Raw genomic sequence first — 27,692 nt, forward strand, 5'->3', positions numbered from 1 at the left:
TTGATCTTTTATCAGTCACAGTATGTCACACCTCTCCAATAAGAACATCCATAGAGATTGTGTTTTTGCTGTTTGAAGGCCTCCTCCAGCCATTCTCAAACTAGAGGTCTCTCTGGAACAGTATTTATCAAAGCCAGATGGAAAGTAAGGGTCTCTGACTGACCATCCGTGGATCTGTGACAGGGGGTCAGCTCCAGAATCTTCTCTAAGGTGGGTATAAAGGATTTCTAGTAGCTTTTTAATGAGAGCGATCACCCAAAATGAAAATTCGGTCACCATTTATTCATCCTCATGTATTCCAAAAATCAGGTTTTCTTATTCTGCATTCAAATTAATATCAATCAACTGCAGTTGGTTTGTTCTGATTTAAGCCATAATAACTAAATAAAACATGATAACTAACACAACAAAAACATGATAACATAAGACAAAAATGATTTTATATTTGTCTATAGAGTTATCTCATTTTGGAACCAAACTCTTCATATATATGTATATATATATAATAAATATATATATATACATGCGTATATAATCAGTATGTTCCTTTTCATTTTTTATTGTTATCATGAAAATGATGGGATGGGACCAACGGTTTTCTGTTACCAACATTATTCAAAATATATTATTTTGTGTGTTCCGCAGAAGAGAGAAAGTCATTCGGGTATGAAATAATGACATCATTTTCATTTTGAAGGTAAAATATTCCTTCAAGGAGTCACTGATAACCCATATATTCTGCCTCCAGCACGACAAACATCTCCAGGGTTCACTTTGAACATCATTGGCCCTCAAGTTCAATAGGCAGCTGCTCGCATCCAGGCTTCTCACCAAGGTCTCAATCTAGAGTTCTAAACAGCCCATCTTCTGTGTTTCAGCTGTATGAATGTGGGCCATTGTCAATTAAGGTCAAGGAAAGAGCTGAGAGAGAAAGGGCCTCCAAAGTTCCTGAAGGAACTGAAAGAAATGGTTCTGCTGAGGGCAGTGCGGCAAGGTTGAAGTGCAGACGAAGTGACTTTACAGAACCCTTCATCATCTGGTCAAAGAATGGAAAGAAGCTGAAGGATGGATCCAAGTACAGCTACATTTTTGAGGGTCCTGACGTGGTGGCCTTGGTTGTGTCACTACCACCATCAAAAACCCCTCTGGCCAGACCTCTGGATCTTCTTGTATCATTGTGGGAGGTGTGTTTAATATGATGAGAACTCGACCAGCTATTAATATTAATCTGAAGGTTCCTCTCTGGTGCTAAAAGGAGATATTAGTGGGGAACCGCCTTCACTCCTGGCTTGGCTTGAGGATGGAGAGGATAGAGGATTGGTTGGTTAAGTTTAATTATATTCCAATTCATATTAACATAAGCTTTGTGATGTGTCTGTTCCCAGAGTATTCTATGATATTGGCGATACCAACACCCTCCTGACCATCAAAAGCGCTTGAGCAGCAGATTCAGAGAAGTTTGAGGTCTTTGTGAAAAACCGTTACTGAACAGATCAGTCTTTCTTTCGCGTCGACATCCTCCGAGACCTTTAATTCATTCACAAACACATCTTAGTTCTTTTCTTGTGGTTTACTTGACAAGAATGACCTTTGTCTCCAAAGGACAGCAAACAGTGCTGTATCTGTATTTATGCTAAAATAAAAGGTGGGCGGCTTCCTGAAGACCACCGTCTTGGAAAATGTCACATTTGATTTCTGTCTTAACCTTATTTTTGTTGTCCAACTTAAATATAATTGTATGCACATTTCTAAAAGATCTGTCATCTTTAACAGATTTTTAACTGAGAAGTGTATTAAATCTGGGTAAAAATTCGCATACGTCAATGCCGAGACGTAATATTCATTAAAAACATTTTTTTAACAAAATGTTTTTTTTAACATAATGATAGCTCAGTTGTCAATATGGTGTTTTAAATATCCATGTAAGGTCTCTCTTAAAGGATTTAAAGCATTTTATACAACTTTTCAAGCATTATTTTTTCAGTCGAGTAGGTGCCATTTTCAGACTTGTCACATTCGTAACAGTCCATATTCTTCATGAATGGGAAAATTGAATTAAAATAACTTAAAACGTATGTTCTGTGAAGAGCCATCCCGTCCATTTGTTGGGTATTATTGCTTCTGGTTTGTGCCTTCACAGAAAGTCTTTAAAGCATATAGTCTCTCTCAAATGTGTACTTCACACATATTAAATACAAAACATTTGTATAAACTGATATTTTCCTGATCTCTGGACTTTCACAACAGGGGTTTAAGAAATATAGTTTCTATTCTGCAAATGTCTCTCTGGAAAAAAAGACGTTTTTGACAAAAGGCTAAAATCTATGATGTGACCCAAATTCTCCCCACCAAATTGTTTACGAACTTTCTCAGTTTTTGGTGCATGACTGTTACGTGTAGTGTGTCATGAATACCAACGATGTGCACTCTGTAATAAACACGACACAGTGCGCGAACTTTGAGGACTCTCCCTATCTTTCATTCTGAGGACGGTCTCAAGGCCCCCTCGCGTAACTCGTGCCAAAAAAGTTCGCAAGAAAGTTTTCCGCAATAACTCCAAACCGGACCATTGCTCGGTGGTATAAATTCAAACCATGCTCGCCGTGCTAACACCGACATACAATATCCCTCGGACGTCGAAAATGCGCCTTTGAGTCAGAATTGATCGTTCTTTTACGGCGAGGCCGAGAGATCTTTTAAACTTTGTTTGCGTGTTGGACTTTGTAAATTTAAAGGGGCAACGCGTTTGACTGAAATACGATTGGGACAGTTTGTACAAATGTAGATTACTTGGCTAGTTTTGGTAAAAGAAGAAAATCACACGATGGGGAGCGGAGCAAACTATTAAAACAACAATAAAAGAAAGTTACACTGAGCGAACGACGTTTTAAAGGGTCAAACCGTTCTTGGTTTGTCGGACCACCACCGTCCTATTTTTTATTTATGAGTACCTTTTATATATGTGAGTATAGTAGTACTAAAAAGCGGTTTGTATCCATGTCTGTATCTCGTCCCTGTGTATAAATTCCGAACCGTAGTGTGATTCACTTAGTTAAAGTTTTACGCTCGCTTTAGGTGTTGCCGCTTTAAGACGAGGGGTGCCTTGAAACCGGCGAGTTCCATGTTTGTATCTGAAATTGAGAGCAGAGCCGAGCTCCATGTTGTGAAAAGTTATCATCTACAAACTTAACTTTTTATCATCATTTCTATTTAAGTTTGCTTTTCGTCTAACTTATACCAGCACGGAAGTCGCATTAATCCTCGTATGGTCCCGCACTATGCATATTCTCGGGCGGTAAAAGTCATTCGCAGGGAGGTTTTTTTTTTTTCAATTCAAACGTAGCCAGCGGAAATATTTTAATACGAAAACCTCTTTTCGCTCGCGCTTGGACCCGCTCTACAGATCTCATGGACCACCCGTCCGCCTCGATCATCACGCAAGTCAGCAGGGATGAAGACGCGCCTTTACGGGACAAGAGTAAGTTAGAAGAAAGTTTGGGATCGGCACATGTCAAACTCTTTTGAGGAATGTTTTGGGCGGCACCGCTTGATACAAAGTTAAAGTACCGCGTTGATTCAATGTGAGTGAGAACTTAATGTCAATTTGCGGACTTATTTTACTCTTAAAAAAAACTATAGATGATGCACCGAATGGATCTGGTCCATTCATTCCTGGTATATGATCCAGTTAAGTGTATCATTTAGATTTATAGTTAAGCTCAACGTGCATGCAACATTAAGTTTTACGTGACCGCATCTATAATGTTTATTTGTATGGCTCTGAAGTAGAGGAGGCGTGTCCGTGATGACTTCACTGACGTTTGAGGGAAGGTTGTAATTGGTTGTTTACATCGTAGTGTTCTATTCTCTGAATCTGTTTGAGTCAGCCTGAGCACAATTTGAGCTCTTAAGACATAATGAATGACTTTGAGTCAATAGTTGACAGGTTATCATGGGGAAAGAAAGCAATTTGTTGTCAATGTATTGCCATTTAAGGCAGCTGATCAATACAGGTTAAGGCAAAAAGATGGGTTTGTGCTTTGAGTTTGAAATAGTTAAGATCACAAAAACAGATTTAGTCAAGTGTAATAGGAATGTCTTAGGTCATTATTTCACAGTAAGCACTTTTTGTTGGTCAAAGGTAAGATGACTGGTTACCATTGAATCAACCCAACCAAAACGTCTTCGGTAATAAAGTAGTTAAGTTGTGTGTCTTGTGCTGAATTGACCGTGTTTATTTATTTACTTGGAAAATTAAGCAAGTCAGATTTCAGATGTTTCAAAAAAGTTGTTCTCATCTCATAAACAATGCATTTCTTATCTGCTTTTCTGCTGTGTTACTTATCGGTTCTCTATGGTGGTCCTTTCTGTGACGTAAACTATTGGGAATGTGTTGACTATTGTATCAAGCCACATTTCCTTGTTTTGTCAGTGTCAGTTGTTATAGACCATTTCGGATGACGAAAACAGCGCTCGTCCATCACAGGTCCAGAAGAACTTCCTGTTTCATTTTCTGAACACAAGTTACACGACACAAACTTTGAACAAAATACAACCAATTTAACATTTATAACAAAAACTGCACTTTAAGCAAATATTTTTTATATCGAATGATAGATTAAGGATTTCAAAATACTAATAAGTAAAAACCAGAAGTGTCCCACTTACAAATTGCAACGTGGTGTATATGTGACTCTGTCTGAAAGCCCAGCTAAAGTCATTTTTTGTGATATGCGGTTTTCTACATGAAGTCATCCTACCCAATGTTAAGAACATTCTGGGAAGAAATACAATATCTTTAATATTGACCAAATTTGGCAATGTCAAAAAATTTAATAAAATTTGTTGAATGTTTCTCTCACAATTGGATTATAAGACTTTAGCCAGAATTTAACAGACCGGGTCACATATTTCTCAATTGTACAAGTGCATCGAAAAAAAATATAGGCTATTAGTTAAAGAAGCCTTTTTGTTCTTTTAAACTAGTGATGTCATACTGTGGTCTTGAAGCGTTTGAATAAACACAGCCATGCTTTCTGAATGATGGCGTCTACTTGAGAACCTGTAGAGGATCTGGTATGGTTTCAGCCATAGCAGTCGCCACACTGCTTGTTTTTCCAACCGCTGTGTTTTTACCAGCACTCCTTTTTCCCTCTTACGCACACGGAGATGGAGATGCTTTACAGGCCTGTGTTTCTGTTACACATTTAAAGAATCCCGCTCCGTGTTGCAAGTTCAGTACAGAGCACAGAGTCTTCCCATCTGTCCGACTATTTACTTAGAAATGCATAAATCTACCAAATAATTAAGTTGTCCTAGCTGCAGAAGAAATTCATGGCCACCATTTAGGAGGATGCAATATGGTTATAAAAGGAAATGTACTAGGCTGCCTTGGTGGTTTTTCTTTGTCCTAGAGAATTACAAAAATAGCCGTATCTGATGTTGTCCTGATCGGTGTAAAATGAAACAGATTGTGTGAAAAAGATGTGACGTGCTTGAAGAGGAACCAGGAACAGCTATAGTTGTTAACCTGGTAACATTTATATTTATACTCATAATCATTGTTATGGTTGTCACAAAATCAGATTTTATTTTAAAATAATATTGAATTTTGTGTTTTTGTGTCTCTTCTATATTGGCCAATAAATCGCACTCAAAATACAAGTGTAGTGAGGCAGAGAGAGAGATGGTAATCATTGTGATTTTATAGTTAAATAGGTGCAAAACCACAATCTATGTCAGAGTTTCAACCAAACACTGGTATTGAATTATTTACGTTATGTTTAGTATTAACAATATTAATCATCACATTACCGGGCTCCAGACTGGGACCAAATGGGCGCATTTTGTGTCTAGTTTATAAGACTGCACGAGCAATTTTAACAAGTACTCGTGCATACGCGACCTGCCAATTTGGGTTTTTTCTAGTTGTTTTATCTCATGTGAAAAGTCAAGGAGATCGCGTGCCCAACAGTGTAGACCTATGTGTGTGAGTGTTGGGTGTAACTAGTAACTGTAATTTTATTACTTTCCCCTTGAAAAAGTAGATGCAAGGGATTACTCTTATTTTTTATGTAATTTAATTAGTTACTTCTGATGTTATTTAACTAAATACTGTGTTATATATTCAATCGTGGAAATGACATCAAAATAATAAGTCTAACTTTAAAATATATTCTTATATGTATGCTTTTGTGTTTTAATGTGTGTATGCTTTAAATACTTTGGTCAGTTAATAAGAATAATTTATGTAGTTATTTATTATTTAGTTGAATTAATTAAATAAGCCGTTTCGTGTCTATCATTGTATCAATTCTCAACAAGGTTGATATAAGATATAAATTAAATACATTTTGGAGAGAGTAATTCATACGGTAATCTAGTTAAACGATTGAATATGTAATAAGTAACTAGTAATTAATTACTTTTTCAGAGTAACTTTCCCAACACTTGTGCATGAGAAGGAGAGGGTACGGAGCAGCGGGTGACCCATCATTTAAAGGGAGCGGACACTCTGGTCAAGGCTTGTTTATACCAGCCACGCAGCAGAAAAGCGTCCAAAATGTGGCTCTCCGCACCGCCTTTCTAAATATACACTCATTGGCTGTGTCCGAAATCGCCCACTATAACCTCATTCACTATTCCCTACATTAGTTCACTTATATAGTCCACTTTAAGGAGCAAGTGAAAACAAGTGAGTAAAATTTTGGACACAGATTTTGCACAGATATTTGAGCGGAGGAGTTCAGAAAACGCCATTTATCTGTTGTTAACTTGAGACAGCGCTGAATCATTTCCAATCCGTTCACAACATGTATGAAAGACCGGCGAATGGCCAAAGTTCAGGTGTATTCAGAGTTCAATCAGTACTGTTTACTTAAAACTTCTCTGTCGACTTATTTAAATAATTGCATTGCAGGACGATTTAAGGTGTGCCCCCAAATTTTCTGCTTGAGCTCCTAAAAATTTCAGTTTGGGGCTGCAGTGCTCCTAGTAAAAAAAGTTAGACTTGAGCCCTGGGTTATTTTTATCATGATTATTGTTAAAAACCAGTAAATTGCGACACCAATACTATTTATATACTAAAACTGATTATGTTTCCTTGAAGTCTAATTGCACAAAGAGGGCTTGTGTTGTGCAGTGGTGATGAAACCTACAACGGTTGAGCTTGCATCAAGCTTAAACCTACGACACTCCATTGTTTTCCAATGGGCTGAATATTAGTTTATAATTCTAGCATATGGCTTGCAAATTAATTATTAGGCAAAATAAATATTCTTGAATACCCCAGTTATACTCTTTCATAAAAGACACATCATTCCTTTATAGTGTTTTTAATATTTTTGCACTGAATATAAAAGTTTTTTTTTTTTTTATAGATCCATGTGAATAGATTTACACATTTTGCATCACGCGGTGTCAATGTCCCTTACTTGGCCTCTATCAAAAGTGCTGTCTCATGTTTTATGGGAAGAAGAAATAAAGTGCGTTCAGAGGAGAAAGATAAGTCAGCCAGTCAAATGATGCCATTGTGGTCTTGAAGAAGAGTGTATGTTAGATCTCAATCTTTAGTTTTTGTAAATGATTGAGAGGGAAATATTCAAGATGAAGCACATCAGATAAACATTCATCATTCGTGCCTTGCATCATAACATGTTCCTGCGCACAATCAATTGTAACATTTTAGAGATGTATCTCTCCTCTACAAGGAAGGCTTGTTTCTACAAGCCGTGATGCTCATGAGGAATGCTTTGAGTGCATACAGAATATGAATGGTGACCTTTTACCGTTTTTCTCCTTTTTGTGTGCCTCGAATATATTCTACAAAGCTTGACAGAAGTCATTGAGCAAGATTTAAGGAATAGTAACTGAGAATGCAACAGAGATTGTAAGAGAGTCCTGCTTTTTTTCTCCAAGATTTTGATAACTTATTTTATTTACTTGGATGTTTGTTTCTTTCCAACACTGAAACTCAAGCATCTTCACGACCACCCGCCAAAATAAAAGTCTACTTAATTTGAACCAGATCATAAAATAATTAACTTGTTGTACATTTTTTAACTTTAGTAAACATTTTAGTTCTAGGGCTGGGGTAAATGATTATTTATTAAAAGATTAATCTACCGATTATTTATCGAGTAGTCGACCAATTTAAAGACTAATTCTGCAATTATTCTAACGCTTATTTTTCTGTTGCTCATTAATAAAAACCATAATGTATCTCAAATAAATACCCAAAAAATCTTAATAATATACTTTATTAAACAACTGTTTTGCACAGCAAAAGGTATTCTGCTTTACACAAAATAATATAAATACAATTACTTTGCTGTTATACAAAATGAAAGACCAGTCTGTTTACTCTTTACAGTACCGTCAAGTTGTAGTGCAAAAAAACCCACTGTGCAGTGCACAGTATAGACATTCCTGAGTGTTTAACACAATATAAAATCCCTTTTTTTACGTATATTACATCTCTTTCCCAAGATATGACGCCAAGGTTCTTTGCTTTGCCCTAGAAAACACGAAAGCGATGCATGTAAGAACAACAGCTCTGACTGTGGGGTATTTTAAATCTACTCTTAACCTCATTGTAGTGCTATGCTATTGTTTATCAGTTTATTCGATTTTTTTGTTTATTTAGTTTATTTGAATGCTAACGTGGCTATCTAGCAGCTGTGCACTTTGGTGGTGCTAGGCTAACCAATAAACCAACGTATCTTGGCTCTCTGTGCAGTTTGTTCGTGCTAGGTTAGTAGCTAACGTTCACGTTAGCTAACGTCAGCTACTATAGATAGCATTGTTCTTCAGCCGTAAGCTAGCTTCAATTCAAGCCGACATTAGACGATAACTAACGTTAGCTAAACACAGCGGTCTAGGCGCCAGTAGCTACCTAGCACAAAAAAACTACACGGAGAGCTAAGATAGTTAGCCAGCACCACCGAAGTGCGCAGAGCTCAAGATACACTACTCAAGCCAACGTTAGTTCTTACTTGTTATTGTCTCCTTCACGAGTGACAATGGGGTGCCTCCGCTTCATATGCTCCAACATTGCTGTTGTGCTGGCGTGGTATGCCAACTCCATTTGGCAAAGAGCGCAAATAACAACAGCTTTAGGTTTGGGACTAAATTTATAGTATTCCCATGTTTTGGTCTCCCACGTGTGTGTGGCGAAAATATGACATTGAAAAAAAATTTACGTCAACGTCATCGACGCGTCGCTACAGGCCTATTTAGTACACATTAATATTTACTATACTAAGGTAAAAATTTATATAGTACACATTTCAGTACACATAATTTTACTGCAGTTTAATGTATAGTATACTTTATGGTACAGTATTTTTATGGAAAAATGTATCTACTACTGTATAGTAAAGCCTTGAAAATACCGAACTCAGAAATATTTAAAAGGAAAAACGAATTTGGGAAAGATTAAAAATGATATGGCCCTCATTTGTTCATTTGTGTAACGTTAATGTCCTTTTTCAGTTAACTATCTATTCATGATGATGACCTGAATTTTTTTTGATGATACCAGATGTATACATGTGCTTACAACTGTTTTGCCTGTGCTACAAAACTTAAAACCTCTGTAGCACCGATGTTATGTGCAAAAAAAGTAAATGTACAGACCCGTTTTCCTAACTCAAATTAGATTAAACAAACACTTCCAGGTACCTCCATTTATTGCGCATGCGCAGAAGTTCACACTCTGTACGAAGCCCTGCTACCAGAGAATCAAAAGTCATTAATGATTGGTTATTTATACCAATAGGCGGGACTTCCTCCACTAGAGCGACCATATTGAATGTTCCACTTTCCCCATTCATATTAATAATACTGCGGCATCTTGTTAATAACTACAGTCTTTGGTCAGGCCTCACAAACCCGTAGGACGCCAAACTACTTTACTGTAATCGTCTTCTTAACAGCTTGGTGTTTGAGCTAGAAATGTTTCTGTAGCTGGATTCATTTAGCTGCAACGATTCATGTGTCGACGTGGAAGAAGAGTTACTGGATAATGTTGTTTACGGAGGCTTAGCTTTTAGTGTGACCCCGTGATGAGCCGCCAAGACATTGTCCAGGACCATAGGATACATTTTGGGCATGCAGTCAAAGCACCTGTTCACCACTTTGTTATTGTAGAGTATTTTTAGAAAGCCTCAAAGCCTTGTCCTTGTCATTTCTCAATGTTTGGGATTTACCACGGCAAGAGCGTTCGCTTAAGCCTGTGAACGTTTACTAGGCTAAATATTCCTGATTTACCAAAACATTGCTTTCTGTCTCAAAAGGTGTCACAGCCTCAGTTAAGTGGGTCAGTGGATGTGGTCAGTAATTTGAATCCCTGCCTGTCTGGACGGCATTTTGGATTATCCCGGCGCGGCGTTCCCAGGCCTTCGTTGTTCTGTACCTGTTTTGTTGTGTGTGAAACATGATCTGGTGCAGGCACGACTCAAAGAAGGCTCAGTGTGGCCCTTCCATTGCCTCGCGGCAGCTCTTACTTCACATCCTCACACTTCCTGTTCCTATTTTGGTTTGGCTGGGCACAGCACTGTAGAGCTATGAGCCAGAGATATGGCTGCATTCCAGCGAGGATGAGCAAGAGAGAAAGAGAGAGAGTTCTTTGGGGCCCCTGGAGGGATTCTCATGGTCTTTGAGTTCCGTCACTGCCGTGTTGTTTTCTGTTCTGACCACTTTGTGTCAGTAAACAGTGCGTCTGTTTGACCCTTTGTAACATCAACTGCACGTCTATCAAAAGGGATAAGACCGTGCCGGGGTTTATTTTTTACACCTCGTTCTTGACTTGAGACTGTTAAGACGAAGATATTTTAATAGCGTCTCGGGTTTAAACCTCACCAGCGAAATGGTGCTAGTGCTGGAAAGTTTGATTCAGCAGTTTGAACCAGTCGTTCATCATTCAGAAATGTGAGTGGTTCGCATTAATTATTGTACTTAAATAAAATTTTAAGACCAAATATAAGACTATTTATAACAGGGCTGGACGATATGCCGTGCGATTCTTATGCTCTCAGTTAGGGCATGTCACGATAAACCGACGATAAATATCATGTGATTTATGCACAGCTTTGAGTGAAGTACGGGAAAATGCTGCTGCATCCGAAAGCCACAGGGCGCTCTTGAGCAGACACTCCGAATATTGGAAACGGAAGAAGAACGATTCCAGAAAATGCCTGTGGTCATACTCTATTGCTTCTCTTTAAACCTTTTCAGGTATTTTCATGATAATAAAGTTGATTTATATTAATGATGATAGACGAGTGTAGCTTTTTCAAATACACGTTATAACCAACTCAATCTCGTAGTGATTTTTGATCGAGGAGTACTTCCGACTGATCAAACAGCGTTTGTATAATATGTATAAGTTATGTATTATGGCTTTGAGTTATGTTTAATAACTGTGCGAATCGCAAAATATATCGCCCAGCCCTTTCTAAAAATGTCACACAGAATAGTCATAACCCTATACAGGTTTTGAATAAATGGCAGAATATGTTTCAGTGTACTATCCCTTTAATTAGGGGTGGGCGATCTTACGATCTTAAAGGGGTCATATGGCGCGAATACGTGTTTTTCTGTCTTTCGTGTGTTATAAGTTGCCCATGCATGTATATAAGACACGTAAAATTAAAAAAAATTAAATGTCAGAACAAAAGATGCATTCTATCTAAAAGCGAACGCTCACCCAGACCTGCCTGAAACGCCTCGTGTAAACACACCCACACAAACAGTTTGTGGTATGATTTGCTAAGACCGCCCAAGTGTATACGCAAATAAGGTGGGGCGTACATGATGTTCCAAATATGTTAAGAGGCATTACTTTCCATCACACGCTTGCAGTATTCGACCAATCACTACGCACTGGTTAACCGGCCAATCATTGCACACCTCGCTTTTCAGAGCGATGAGCTTTGTAAAAAATCTGCGCGTTTCAGAAAGGTGGGGCAAAGAGGAGGTACAAACATGCACGGTATGTGAAAAATACAGCGTTTTTTAACCTTAATTCCTGTATAGACATTGCATTACATCTAAAACAAACAATAATATTCGATTTAGCTGTGTCATATTTATTTAATATGAATATAATATAATTATATAACATATTTATATCGCGATCGATCTTAAAGGCATCCTCAATCAGATTGTGGATCGAGATTCTTTATGAAGATCATGATATGCTTTTTGGGGAGGGTCGCCCAGCCCAACCTTTAATGCATATCTATTTAAGTTGGGCAAAAAAGGACCCTTTTTTAAACGAGGCTACTGTATTTACAATGTAACTCTCATTCACTGTCCTTCTCTCTCAAGGGATGGCTTACAGGTTGTAAGTTGTGAGATTGCGTGTCATGGTCGTAAAGTCAAGCACTGAGTGGCCTCTATCCGTCAGGTTTGGAATAGCACGAAGGCCTCTTCAAAGAGACACATTCAAGTGTGTGTGCAGAAACCTGTTGACCCGAATGACGTTTCCACACAAAACCGTGCAGCTTCAATACCTCAGTAAAATAAACTGTCTGACACTACATTTCTGGTATTCCTGTTGGTTATAGCTATGTTTATTGGTAAGTATTTTTATGAGATTTTTTATTTACTTCAACATTTTAGTGTCAACCTGCCAGGGACTTAAGATGAAAATTAACCCGTGTGGCTAAATCTGACATAGTAACATGATGAAATTAAGTGCCAATGTTAATTAATGTGAAATGTCCCATTTGATATTAATATATAAAATCTATAATTTTTGCTCATAAAAAAAATCACCAAAGATGATTTATTTGTGTAATCAATGATATCATATTGCCATATTGTTGGTTAAGTAAATATTTGGTTTCACAACCTTATAATATATATTTAAAATTTTCATCAGCTTGATTATTAATTATTTATTTCAAGGTGTTAACAATTTTTTTTTGGTTTTAAGGCTTTACATCTTTTCATTTTTAAGCTTCACCACTATTTATCCTTTTTTGAATTGCTGGTTGCAGATCTTCATGCTCGATCAACGTCAAATGACGTCAAACATTTCCCCTGCAAAACTTTACTCAGCAGCTCAACTATCAAATCATTATTGTTAGTTTTGGTCATTTCTGTACTTGCTCATAACAGTTTTTTTTTAAAGGTCCTGTGTATGAAATTTAGCGGGCACCTAGTGGTGGAGGCTGCGTACTCCAGTCCCTCCCCATTTCAAATCACTACGACGGCTGACACAGGGCTAAGAAGTTGTCATGTACAAAGAAGTATTTACGAAACGCGCACTGTAGAGCAGTTTGTTTGTTTAGGGCTACTGTAGAAAGAACATGGCGAAGTATATGCAAGGGGCCCCGCGGTGTATGTAGATAGAAATGGCTCATTCTTAGGTAATAAAAACACTACGCCTCTTAATGTAAAGTTTTCATACACCTCTGAAGACATAGTTATGTATATTATAATGCAATTTGGCCAATAGATCCTCGAAAAAAATTACAAAGTCAAAATGTAAAATATCTACAAATACTAAAGTCCATAGCGAATAATAAGCAATTTCACACTGTTGTGTTGCAATGTTTCTACAAGAGTTTGATTTCTTTTAAGGATCTCCACCAGTCCTTTCTTTCATCATGGTTGTTTACAAACTTAAGTTGGTTCATGCTAATAGGGCGAAATGTTTCGGCATCCGTCCCTTCATGATGTTACTCATCAAGGTATCACATTTACACCAGAGATACACAAATGGTCCAATCATTCATTTCTGTCCCCAACAGGGAGCACAACAAAGTTTTGTTTTGCAATTCTGTTTATGGCTCGAACTGAGTGTCGTAAGTGGCCAAGTCTATATTTGTTAAGAATGCCGTAGCCAACCTCTGTAAGCAGCTGCCCGCGGGGGCTATTTATAAATCTCTCTGATGTGTAATATCAGAAGTGTCCATGTGGATGCCTGTGTATTTATTCCCCCCCCCCCCCCACATACACAATCGCACACATTTGTGAACTTGCCACCTTTTTGCCCTTGTTGCAGGTGCTTCACTATGCGCTGTTTCCCTAATACGACCCGTCAGATTCTAAGGATTCTTTCGGAGGGCGACTTATAGATTCGGCCCCTCCTAAATCCGTTTTATGTTTGAAGTTCAAAAGACATTTTTTATATTCCGATGATTGGTTGACAGCTAGTTGCATGTGTGTTATTTGGGTTAAGTTTGGTTTTAAGGGCAACGTTTATGTCGAAGGGCGAACCGCGAAGATGAATCCAAGGAAGAACACCAATCCAAATTTAAAACCCTGCCATCTTCTCCTTATGGCTTATGCATCCAGTGTTCCACACATATGCACTTGTTCAGCGTGGCGTCTTGGTTGGATACATGAGCTTTTAGTTTGAATTTTGATCGGCATGCTAATCCTCCCTGTTGACAGCTGCTTCGGCTGTCTAATTTGTCAAAAGATTTTGTCCGGCAAAGTCCAGCTTTCGTCACTGTTGTTCGCTCTTGCAAGTCGCTCGGAGGGTCTGGTGGGCTCATCTGCCCCGAGCCAAACATAGATCTGCAGTCACGTGGATTCCCTGTAATGTGTCACTATTCATGGATACCGGGCCTCTGACTGCTATGTTTGGTGACAAATATCTAGCTCATTAGCAAAGAGCTTGGAGTTCTTTGGCACGATTTTTACCTTATTTTACTAACTTATGAAGGAGGTTGTGTAACTGGGAACCTCAGATTGTGAAGTAAAACTCGGGGAATTTATGGGTGTGACAGACATGTGTTTTCAGTTAATGAACTCTCTTTTTTCTGTGTTCTACACCCTTTCTGAAAATCCATGAATACTGTTTTCTGTATTCTAAAAATCAACTCGGCTAAGGGTTTCTTTCATTAAAAAATGATGTCCACATTTTAGTTATTGGCCTAGACATACTGATTTGTATTTTGCTTTAAGGTGAAGAAACAGCCTGATATCGAAGGAATTCATAACTATTTTCGATGTGGCCAATTCAATGAATTTGTATTATGTTAATCATACCAAAAAGCTTTTGGAAAGAAGCATGAATGAAGCCCTAACCATCACGTACGCGATTGCACAGAAACCTCTTAACAAGATATTATAGAATAATACACATTTGCAACCTTGTAGGTACGAATTGCCTTGAGTGTGACTTACCAAAACTCCAACAATTTGTTTTCTCATTGTCTGTAATGATTTCGTAATCGTGCATTTTTTGTAATGCTATCAAATCGATGAATCGTTTCCAAAATAAAATGTTTGTTTATATAATATATGTGTGTATGTGCCATGTAGATATAAATACACAAACATACATGTATATGAGTAATTTATACATAATATAAATTATATTAAAAAATACATGTATATTTATGCAAATATTTGTTATATCTACACATGTTTGTGCGTACAGTTATATATACAGTACATAAATATACACACCACACACGTTATAGAAACACAAACATTTACACACCGCAAACGTTTTATAAACGCAAACATTCATTTTTGATTCGATGAATTTAAGAGAACTAATTATTTCCTTGTTTGATTTTTTTTTCTCTCATTTCTGACGTTGGTATTTCATTTGTTTTAAAGAAATTTAAGACCAACAATATCAAGTGCCTCTGATGTAAGGGATAAGCTGTCGGAACTAGTCGAGTATGTGGAGATATATGTCGGTGAACAGCAGGGTAGCAATAAGTGTGATAAAATATGGTTCTCGTTTCCCAGGTACCCCTCCACATGCTGCATCCTCCTCGAAGAAACCCCGCAGTCGTGGTATTTTCCGCAGTCTCTTCTGCTGCCTCTGTCATGACGAAACGGATCAGCTGCCCGTCAATAACAACGCCCCGCTCCTGGTGGAGGAGAATGGAACCATTTCAAAAGTAAAAGTTTATATTGGTTTTGTTAACTTCTTATTTGGAAATTCAGCTCTCTCCACCCCCGAGTCTTACATTTTGTGTGTACTGGGCAGCTTGTGGTTAACAAGACTGTGAGCCACATGATCAACTGCGATAGTGAGGAAACCAAAACCTTGTGTATTTGCGCAATTCTTTTCCTGTTTACAAATTCAGCTGAATATATTGTGATGCTTAGAATTAATCTCTCAATTATATTGGTGTGAAAATTTGTTGTCATCAATTTATTGTAAATATCATTCTATAACGTGACCCTGCCTGTGACCACCCAAAAAAGTCAAAGATTGAAAACACGTGAATGCTTAAAATCAAACTGATGCTTATCTCAAAATTAGATTGGGCTTTTAGCCTGGATTTGACAGACAGAATCACACATATACATTTTTGGAAAATGTGCACCGAGATTAATTTAGTCAAACATAAAGCTATCTGAAAAATGCCCTTCCAATAAGAAGCTATTACATGGGTATGTCAAAAGAAATTGGCAATGCTTCTCGTGATTCCATACGACTTATTATTCGAGGGAAAAAACACGCCTGCGAACAACTATGAGCAGATCGGGTGTCAAGACGCTGTAGGTGTCGGGTTCAGATTTATGCCTTCTTCAGCTTTTTATAGTGATTTGATACACAAGGAGTTATTTGTCACGTCTCTGAAGCACCAAAAATATCGCCAGGTCTACTGAAGGCGGGCTGAGCGCAGGGTTCAGTGGTGTCTCAACCTCTCCGTCATGTCAACGTGCACACTACTGCTGGTGTCTGAGGCAGGCTCCCTTCAGATCAGTGAGCCCTCGCCACAGGTCTCTGATTCCTGTGGACTGTCAGGAGTATGCGAATCCACGGAGGAATGTTTGGAGCGTAACCGTTCTTCTAAACTTTGCAAATGTTTCGGAAAAAGCAATTCTTTTGTTAAAAGAAAGATTACTAAATACCTGGAGTCCTCTGCCTTTTTGGTAAGCGAGCGCTCTGAAGGTAAAATGCCCGCTGAATTGTGCTTTGGTCATTCGGAGGTCTCTAAACAAGGAGATCTTAAAAAGGAAGGCCAGTCTTTGGAACATGCCGCCGAACTCTTTTCAGACGGAGAAATTCCTGTTTGCTCCCTAAACGAAACTGATGGATTATGCTTTGAAAATAGTCAAATGAATAGTGAGTTTTCAGATCCGCAGGATCAGTCCAGTTCGTCGGGATACAGCTCTTTGTTGGACAGCTGCTCTGAGCACAGTGAGTGTTTTGGAGTAAACAGGGATGCTGTTTACTTGGTTGAAGTCAACCAAACTGAGGAGTGTGATCAAAGCGAGATTTCTGAACAGGATGCTGATGAGTTCACCTTGTGTGAAATGAACCCAGATATTTGTGAGACGTTTCAAGAATATGATGCAGAACAGTTAAGTCTATCTGAGATGAATCCAGATATGTGTGAGTCTTTTCAAGACGATACAGAAACGTTACATTTATCTTGCGTGAATTCAGAGCTTAGCGAGTCTTTTCAAGAAGATGATACAGAACGGTTAAATTTGTCTGAGATGAATCCAGATCTTTATGAATATTATCAAGAACATAATTCAGAACAGTTACATTTATCTGAGATGGATCCAAATCTTGATGAATATTATCAAGAAGATGATACAGAACAGTTAAGTTTATATGAGATGAATGCAGATCTTTATGAATATTATCGAGAAGATGATACAGAACAGTCAGATTTATCAGAGACCAATCCTGATCTTTTGGAGTCTTCTCCATTAGATCTTTTAGATCCTGAAAGCGTTATAGAATGTGACGCAGAATATCAAGAATCCTCAGAGCTGTACGGTGTTTATGAGGAGAGCGCCTCTGTCTTATTTGAACAACACAGCTTGTCTGATCAAAATCTTGCAGTTGAACTAAATTCTCAAGACTTTGACACTTATACACAATGTAAGCCGGACAATCAAAACAAGCCTGCTGAATACCTTGTCAAACATGTTGACTCCTCTGATCTATGTCAAGTCTCTAAAGAAAGCAAGCCATCTGACCACTCTGTGTCCCCTGAGCAAACAAGGCTTTCTGGGCAAATGGACACCGGTGATGACAGAGCGACGCTGGACAGCCCGGTAGAGACGGATGATTGCAGCCGGACCTACCGTGTCCCAACTGAAGATACTTCACAGCTGCGTAACCAACTTTTTAAACCCAACAAATCCTCTGAAGACCATGCTGCATATGTTAAGACTTTAGAACAATGCACACGTTGTGGAACATGCTTAAAAAAATGTGACGATCGTAAACAATGCAGTCTTGGAATTCCTAGCGTGCGGTCCGAAGCCCCACTTCAAAGCAGACTTGCCGAGTCATCGAGAACTCAATGCTCAGTCTTTCACAGCTCTGAACTACCCAAAGAAAACCAAAGCAACAGCTCCAAAGCTAAGACATCATCCATGTGTGATGCCATGTTTTCTGGATCGATGGAAACCTTTGAAGCTCGCTGGCTTTCCCAGTTTCTAACTGATCTTCTGAGACTCAATCAAGAATCAGTGAATCAGTCCGGCGACGATTCAAAAACCAATGCAGTTGATACAGATTTTAATCCCGAAGTACAGGATTTGGTGGACTGCAGAAAGTTATGTGCCAAGTGTGCAGAAAAAGGGAGCTGTGCTAATTTTGATGGTGACAAAGAGGAAACGTTTGTCCTCGATACTAATGTTCTAATGTCTATAGATGCAGTGATCAAAGCAGGTTGTTCAGATGAATCAAGCGAGGAGGAGTATTCAGATTGCATTGACGGTAAAAGTCAAGACAGCTCTGAAACGGATGAATCGTTCAGAAGTTTTGCCGACGAGTCAGAATCGTTTGAAATCTTCTCGGATAAAGCATGTGATAAGGTAAACCTTCTCAGAGTGCATTCTATTCATCAAGAGTACATGGACGAGAGTGATGAAAAGACCTTTGACGCATATACAAGGGAAGCGTCAGATGTTTGTGAGGAAGCACTTGAGGTTGATTCTGAGGAACAGGACGGGAACGTCACTGAACAGAAAGCCCATAAGTCATATGCAGAAGCTCTTTCGGTCGGACTCCCCATTGATCCGGGTCAAAGCCATGAATCTTGCGCTAAAGATGTGGTCTGTGAAACCCAAGATTACGAGCCTGATTTTATTGGTGAGAATTCCACACTATTTTCTGATGAAGTCGAGGGCAGTGAACCTTGCCACATAAATGGAGAGCTTGTTGAACCCCTAGATGATAAACGCATGTATAGTGTTTCACCCATTGAAGATTACGGACTTCAAACTGTTGTTGAAAATGCTTTGGAGAATTTGTCCACAGATTCCACACATCATGGAGATAACACTCTTGAATTGTTTGATACTGTCAAAACAGAAATTGAGGACAGTCAGGATTTAACCGAACTTTTCAGATTTGAAAATGAGATCACGCAAGACTCTGAATCTGAGGTTGAAAATGAAGAGACGTGCCATGTCTTTGAAACAGCGGATGATCACGGACCTTGTTGTGGAGAGATTGAAACTTCTGAAGATGAAGCATCTCTGTTTGACTTTGAAGATGTTGTGGCGTGTGCTAAGGAACACGATAAAGAAAAAGATACAGACTCCGTTGAACTAGAACCTCACATATCTTGTGCACTGGAAGAAGAGTCAAATAAAGGAACTGACGTTTGTGAGTTTACCATCTTGGTTGGTCAGCAAGAGTCTCAAGCTGAGACAGAAGACATCTTTAAGCTTTCCAATGAAGAAGATGGTTTGTCTGAGCAAAGAAATCGAAATGAAAAGCTTGAGCAACTTATACATCAAGTTGCAAGAAATGAGGCACCTGATGCTAGTGAGCAGGTGGTGATCTGTAAAGAGTCTGACCAGAACACAACATCACAGGAGAACGATTCATCTGAAGACAGTGAAGTATCAGATGATGAAGAGTATCCAGAGTTGTGTGACTGTGAAATTTGTGTCCCGCCCATAGAGCAGGTATTGTGAGTACTTTTTAACATGCTTGGGTGCTGATATGGATATTTGTCTATGTACTGTATATGTGAGACACCCATTCTAGAAATGTAATTAAATTAAATGACTTCAATTATTGTAAAAAAGGTTTTTTTAAGCATCTTACTTAAAAAATTGAAATATTGAAAAGGTTTGTTTGTATGAAGGAGTGTTAAATAATTCATCACGTTTAAGCGCATCCAGAATAAAAGTTTGTGTTTACATAATATATGTCTGTGTACAGTGCATATTAATTTTGCATTTATTTACACATACACATATATTTAGGAAAATATAAACATTAATAAATGTTTATATATCATTTTAATTATATAAATGTAAATATATACATTCAAATATTTCCTTAATATAGACATGTTTGTGTATGTGTTTATTAATAAAAAATATATATGCACAGTGAACATTCATATATTATGTAAACGCAAACTTTAATTCTGGATGCAATTAATTGAATTTTAGATAGGATGAAGTCAGTGGATACAGAACTAAAATAAGCCCTCACGCAGGGTTCTTATTCCAAGACGTATCTGATTCGTTTTTTTTAAATCCGAGTCATCTCTGTCCTCTCCGACCTGGAAATGAACCTGGTTAAAAGAACCATGTCCGCCAGACTCCGCGTGTCTCCAGCTATGTGTTCTGTAACTCTAGGACAGACTTAGTTTCAGGCTGTGTGTGTTTTTGGATGTTAAGAGTGGGTGACCAACATGTTTGCAATCTCACTCCAGCAGAGGTCTGACACCCGATCCAAACTCAATGGAATGTTAGTGCTCAAAAAGCTACTAATACACACAATTAGGAGTGCTCGGTATGACCAAAATCCTGTTATGATACCAGTAAATTTACACCACATATTATTTTACAGATATTTTTACTTTATGCAATAATATTGTTAATATAAACATTTGTACAACGTCCGAGTTAGACAACAGATTTAAAGGTATAGTTCACCCAAAAATGAAAATACTTTTAACATTGACTCATCCTCATGTCATTCCAAAGCTTTTGGATTTTTGTTAGTAACCAAAGAACCGGCCCACATTGACTTTCAACTTTCATTATATGGACACAAATCCGTTTCTCAAAATATCCTCTTTTGGGTTTCACAGAATTAAGAGTCATATTCAGATTTTGAATGACATGAGGGTGAATAAATAATGACACAATTCGTTTTTATATTAGGGTAAACTCTTTCTTACAAAAGTAAAAATAATATAAAATGGGTAGCACTTTTTTTCCCCTGTTTCCCATGTACATACTGTGTACTTATTACAGTAAATATAATAACTGGGTAATAACAAGGTACTAACCCTAAACTTATACCATGTAGTTATTTTATACCACCCAGTACTTTCTTTGGTAAGTACACTACAAGTACACATACTGTAAAATAAAGTGCAACATTAAAATGTTTAGTTATGTCTTTACAGTTTGATTGGTTAAGTTACATTGAAGTATACAACATATACTGTACATACACCTGTGACCGCCCTTCATTTGGGTTCTATATTAATGTGCCAAGTTTACATAGCTTGGCAACCGTAAACAACATGAAGCAGTAAAGAATAGCATATAACAGAATCTTTACTATTTCACACATCATGCTACCCGTCTAGACACTTAATCATGTATTTAATAAATTATAACGTGTACAAAAAAGTTGATTATGTCACTAACGTGCAAATTTAATCTTATAAATGTCTCTTTACTGATTCCTGTGTTTCCTGAATTTTCCTAAATGTAAACTGTATTCTTATTGTCCAATAGCTGCTTGTTATAAATACCAACATAGCTACTTGTTTACCCTTTCAATTTTAATTACAGGTCCCAGCCAAACCACTTCTTTCCCAAATAAAGTCTAAAGATGTTGGAAAGATCTGTGTAGTGATTGATCTGGATGAAACACTAGTCCACAGTTCATTCAAGGTAAGCAAACGTGTTGATCTTACTTTTTACAACAGTTCATAACTGGACTGGGTGAGAATAAACTGTATGTCACAAGCCGTGTGGCGTGTGCTGTTGGCAGCTCAGTTCAAACACATGGTTATGGGATACACCTGACTTAAATGTTATAACTAGACATTTTAACCCCATCGCATGGGCCGTATTCACATAACAGATCTTCAAGTTTCATTTCTTGATATGAAGTGAAAATGTAGATATAGAATTGATCTCCTATTGGTTTTCACTGCACCAAAGCGTGTGAGGACAGAAAAGGATCAGTTGAAATTTACACAGGGTGTGTCCTGTATGCCAGCGTTTTCGTTATAAGGGTCAACCTTGGCAAATAGTGGACACCAGTTATTTTTGATGGCTGGAAAAGCACCATTATAAATGCAACTAAAATGATGATGGATTTAATGCTCTGCATGAAATGGCACTTTTCATCGTGCTTATTTGAGTTTGCCATGAATGGAATGTATGACATTACCTAGTTCAGGTGTTATGTATACAAATTTGGGCAATGTGTCTGATTTGTGTTGCATTTACTTTGTTTTTACAAACGTGTTTAGACTTGGATATACGCAGCAATCTGATTATAGTAGATTTATTTTCTTGTGGAATGACGTAATAAGGATGTTATGTGCAAAATTTGGGAAAGTCATGCAGAAATGTTTCTCTCACTAGAAGAGTCGCCATTCTGACAATTACAGCCAAGTTGTTATCCCCTTAAAATTACATTGTTATTAAATGTGTTGAATTCTAAATATTGAAGCGCAAATGCTATACTGACTCACACTTTGAAAGCATTAATTTACACAAGTTCTGTTCCTATTTCCTTATCACTATACTAATCCGAATTTGTATGTTGTTTTTGTATTTAGTGTAATACAAAAGAAGAATATTTACATAATACATATATATACATTATACATGTAATATTTAGAATATTTAACACCAATTTATAAAAAAACTGAATGTGTGAAGCATGTCCAAGCCATTTTTACAATGCAAGGTCACGGGTTCGATCCCAGCGAACACACATACTGATAAATGTACAAATTTAATTCACTGTAAATTGCTTTGGATAAAAGCGCGTGCCAAATGCATAAAATGTGAATGTATCGGACTCCAGAAAGTCTTTGTGCCGCTCTCGTGTTGTTGTTTGGGAGCTTGACAGGTACTATAAATTTTCGGTTTAAATTGCTTCATTAAGAATCTTCTACATTGTTCGACAGAAAAGAAACTGCACAAGAGATCGAAGAGTCAAATTTTAGGGTGAACGTTTTCTTTAATGCACAGTTAAGCAGCATAAGAACAAACCTGTACATATAACATTTACCACAACGGCATAATGTTACTTCATGGCATCTGTGAATGTAGGTCACTCTGTCCTGACATCTCTATAACACATAACGCTGGTTTTAGGTTCTAGATCTATCTAAAGATCCAGTTTATTGGAGTATTCTGAAGGCCGAAATGGAGCCTTTTGCGTATTTACACATTAACCTCAATAATAACTTATCACTTGTGCACACACGCCTGTTAAGACTCGGACACATTTAGTCACCTGCAGTACACACAGACATGTTCTTGTAAAAACAGTTCACCCAAAATAAAAAAATGTCATTATTAAAGATGATTTCGTCTGTTAACTGGTTATCGGTCTGGCTTAGGGGCTTAATAACAATTTATTTTATATCTTATTTACATGTATTCATTAATATATATATTTTATTGTATATTAATTGTATCAAAAAGAAAACAAATCAACAGTTATTGATTGTTTGCGGGGGCCTACTGGAAGTTAAGTTTGGGCCACAACGTTTGTTGCCGCTGAAACATTCTTTACAAAGGGACTTGTGCAATATGGACTACCGTTATTTAGCTTTTATTGAACAGTTTCCTAGAAATAACAGTAAACCATAGCAAAATGATTATTTGTGGGTGTGCTGTCTCTTAAGTTAATAATCGAGTCAATTTGTATCATTTGTTTTTCTTTCCAGCCGGTGAATAATGCAGACTTTATCATTCCAGTGGAAATTGATGGAACAGTACATCAGGTGAGCCTCAACTGTCATTGGATGTGGTAACCGAAGGTGATGACATAGTTGTCAGCTGTGAACCTAATGTGTCGTTATGACTAAAGGCTGGAAGAGAACTCTTCAAAGAAGTGGTTTCTCTGTTGAACATGAGTGTTGCTACCTGACAGTATCGCAGCCGTCTTAGCTGATGGCTCAGAGCAGCAGTTGGCTATTTTTGTGCCGTGACGAAACCGAGAAACCTTGACAGGATTCTGAGAACTCGCTGGCCATCGATCTCTCCTCAGAGCGCATCTCCAGCTCTCTCTCGGGCCGTGACAGCACGATGTCTTGGCCCTTTAAAGGGCAAACTCATGACCATTACACCAGGATATGGACGATCACTCCCAGACTCTGGCTTTTGCCTGGTTCAAGTAATCCAGGATAGGCTTGTGGTGTCAGGAAAGCCTATTCGGGATAACTTGGTTCAGGAATGAGACCACCAGCCGACATTAACCATCTTGGCTGACCCAGTTTTATTTGTAAATCGACCCGTTTTATTGTCTCGTAAAACAAGTTTGCCCTTCTGTGATCGTATTAAGCTGAAGTGTCAAGATGCGCTTTAATATCAGTCTTATTTACGAGGTAATATATCTTGTGACGAAATGGGCTAAAGCACTTTTTGTGACCTCATTTTTTGACACATTGGCTGGTATTCCCCTTCAGATGCGAGCTGTGAAATGCATTTGTGTCAATTCAACGCATATTTGAACCATTTTCTCTTGTTTGTTCTTTGAATGGAGGTGTATGTTTTGAAGAGACCACACGTTGATGAGTTTCTCAAACGAATGGGAGAAATGTTCGAGTGCGTGTTATTCACCGCCAGCTTAGCCAAGGTAAGATGTGTTCAAGGAAATGAACGCAAGGCTTTTAACATCTGTTTTATTAAAAAGGCATTTCAACGTCACTTACTGTATGACACCGTTTTATAGATGGTAACCAGGTTCCCACGTCATTTATGAATATCCTGAAGGAGTCATGGAAATGAATATCATAAAATGTAATTGAAACAGGATTTTACAGGAATGGTTTACAAGTGGCATCAACACAGGACACATAATTCTTTTTTGACAGTTCAATTTTGCATAACTGAATGAAGCAGTATTGCTCTATTTATGTCAGAAGAACTTTTTTATAATCCTTATCGAGTAAACTCGAACCCCCCAAATCTAAAAGTGTGTGTTTTGTTTGGCAGTACGCTGATCCCGTCTCAGACCTGCTGGACAAGTGGGGTGCTTTCCGAAGCCGTCTTTTCCGGGAGTCGTGCGTGTTCCACCGCGGGAATTACGTTAAGGACCTTAGCCGTCTAGGCAGGGATCTCAACAAAGTCATCATAGTGGACAACTCACCCGCCTCTTATATCTTCCACCCAGATAATGCTGTATGTTTCTGCATTGCGATCTGCCTTGTTTGTTTCAAAATAAAGAAATAGTCTATTTACCTTCCCTCGTCATTCCAAGCCTGTATGACTTCCTTTTTCCTGCAGAACACCAAATATATTTAGAAAAATATTTGTAACCGTTCTAATCACTTTTATTGTATGGACACAAATCCTATGTAATTCAATGGGTACTGCCGTTGTTCGGTTACCAACATTCTTTAAAACATCGTCTTTTGTGTTCTGCAGAAGAAAGTCATACAGGTTTGAAATGACCAGAATGTGACTAAATTATGATTTTTTTTGGTCAACTATTCCTTTAAAGTAGCACAAACAACTAAGTTAAAGCAAATGCACTGTTTTAAAGGAAGAAGATGGTTTTGACATGAAGTTTTGTGTTCTCTTCAGGTACCCGTAGCCTCCTGGTTTGACGACATGTCAGACACAGAGCTTCTGGATCTCATCCCTTTCTTCGAGAGACTGAGTAAGGTGGATAACGTCTACACTGTGCTCAAGCAGCAGAGGACTACTAGCTAGCATGACACAAGAGGCAGCTGTCACTATGGGGCCAGGGAGGCTGCTGGGCTCAGAGCACCATGCTGCTTCCCCAATCAGGACCAGCCATTAGCTCAGTCCTCGTCACCTACCCAGAATTCCATTCACAGGATGTTTGATGGAGAAAACGAAGTGACATGACAGAACTGTGAAGGACTGCTTTATCAAATTCACACATAGAAAAAGTTCATTGATTGTCGTTAACCTGAACGGGTGACTCTTAGGAAAGGTGTCTTGGTTATATTTCATCCCAGAGTAGAGAAGAAACGACATTTAGCTCACATGCCCATTGGTGCAATCTTTTTAGTAATCATTCTGAGCACTATAAATAAAATTAAACAATTTATCATTAAAATTGTAAGGTATTTATATGTTATGGTAGTAGTGGTTGCACTGCCTTTAATTTATAGTAGTTTTAATTAAATAAAAAATACGCTATTATTGTAATGACAGTTTAATGACACAGCCATGAAAACAAAGAAAACTGTGAATTTTTTAACATTACGATCAAAATGCAAAAAAAAGAATGCAAAATATGTTTCGTTGTGCCTGTGAGGTAAAATGTAACCTGGACATGTTTTATAAGACTAGCCCGATTATGTTCCATTTTTGCAACACTTTCAGTATCAAGATTGAGGGAAGCCCTGTTATAATGAAACAAGTTCATTGTCCTCTTTGGTTGGTGATTTGAGAAGATCTGATGTAAGAACATGACTACATTTCTTCCTCTTCTCGGGTTCATGTTTTGAGCTAAACTTCCCTCATTCCCTGTGTTTCATGATTTTATCTCAAGTGCTCAAGAAAAACACATGAATGGCAATCACAGAATTCTATGCTGTTTTTTAATCCAGCCAAAATACTTTATTAGATTTTGGACTTTTGATTTTGATTTCCCAATCGGACAGGAAAAGACCTGATGATACAATCGAGCAGCGCAAGTTTCACAAAGCAACAGATTTGAGGAATTAGCCCTGTACCCTTTTCTGTATCGGCCTTAATTTAACTTTTGAATGGTTAGCTCATGCACCGTTCTTTTTTTATATGCTATTTTCATCTAATGAGAGGTCCTTCACCGTGACCTTAAGATTACTGTAGTAAAATCTTGTCCTACAATATCAAAGTATACTGATTGACAAAATCAGTATGTCTGAATCTGTATAGTTTTAAATGCATAACAGTATGCCATTTGTGTGTTTATATTAATCAAACAAGTAAAGAATACTGGAATCAAACCCTGATCATTCAGCGCAAGCAGAAATGTGACTTTTAATGCCTTAACTCTCCATTAAATCACTAAGCTGTCAAATGGGCAACCTGGTTCTTTGAGAAAGTGGCATTGGGAATACGAGGGCAGCGCAGTGGTTGGGAAAACCCTCTGTTAAAGTGCAGCGGTCGTGCCTTAATAGTGATGCCATGTAATATGGATGTATCAGCTCATGTGGATCGTGTACTTGCTCCGCACTATCTGAGTTGATTTGTTTTGCAAGTGCCATTGTTGATGTTATGAAAAGTAATGGTGATGTTTGCGTGTGTCCAGGAGAATGCGGAAGATGATTTTGTGGTTTTTAATACTGGTGTTTTGTTCATTTTCAGTGTTTGCCTTTTAAAATAGATGTGGAGATGACAAGACGTTTGGCATCTTTCGATACTTGTGATATTAATGAAAATAGTGCTGTGCCATGGAGAGAGAAAAACATTTTGTTATTCATAAAAGGCTTAAAGAGCAGCTTGATTGATATTTCATTCTTTAAAAGCACAAGTACTTGAATCTCACCTGTATTCTATTCCGGTATTATTACCAATGGTATTTGAATGTACAGTAACATGCTTTGTGT

General features: G+C 37.9%; 1 protein-coding gene across 1 annotated transcript; it reads left to right on the top strand.

The window, feature by feature from the left end:
• Positions 1-1,621: 1,621 nt before the first annotated feature.
• On the top strand, positions 1,622-27,583 carry ctdsp1 (CTD (carboxy-terminal domain, RNA polymerase II, polypeptide A) small phosphatase 1). The gene is made up of 7 exons (XM_056755079.1): positions 1,622-3,478; positions 15,721-15,875; positions 21,727-21,828; positions 23,850-23,906; positions 24,668-24,760; positions 25,120-25,305; positions 25,711-27,583. The coding sequence occupies exons 1-7, from the start codon at positions 3,409-3,411 to the stop codon at positions 25,837-25,839; spliced, it is 792 nt and encodes a 263-aa protein (XP_056611057.1). The 5' UTR covers positions 1,622-3,408; the 3' UTR covers positions 25,840-27,583.
• The last annotated feature ends 109 nt before the right edge of the window (positions 27,584-27,692 follow it).

This window comes from Triplophysa dalaica, chromosome 8 (assembly GCF_015846415.1).
Source record: "Triplophysa dalaica isolate WHDGS20190420 chromosome 8, ASM1584641v1, whole genome shotgun sequence".
Taxonomy (NCBI): Eukaryota; Metazoa; Chordata; class Actinopteri; order Cypriniformes; family Nemacheilidae; genus Triplophysa; species Triplophysa dalaica.

What these genes read in the sequence shown, in the direction of transcription:
- ctdsp1 (XM_056755079.1), top strand. Translation starts at nt 3,409, where the DNA reads ATGGACCACCCGTCCGCCTCGATCATCACGCAAGTCAGCAGGGATGAA. An exon ending in CGCGCCTTTACGGGACAAGA is followed by an intron (nt 3,479 to 15,720) that starts GTAAGTTAGAAG and finishes CTCGTTTCCCAG; the next exon opens with GTACCCCTCCACATGCTGCA. An exon ending in AGAATGGAACCATTTCAAAA is followed by an intron (nt 15,876 to 21,726) that starts GTAAAAGTTTAT and finishes TTTTAATTACAG; the next exon opens with GTCCCAGCCAAACCACTTCT.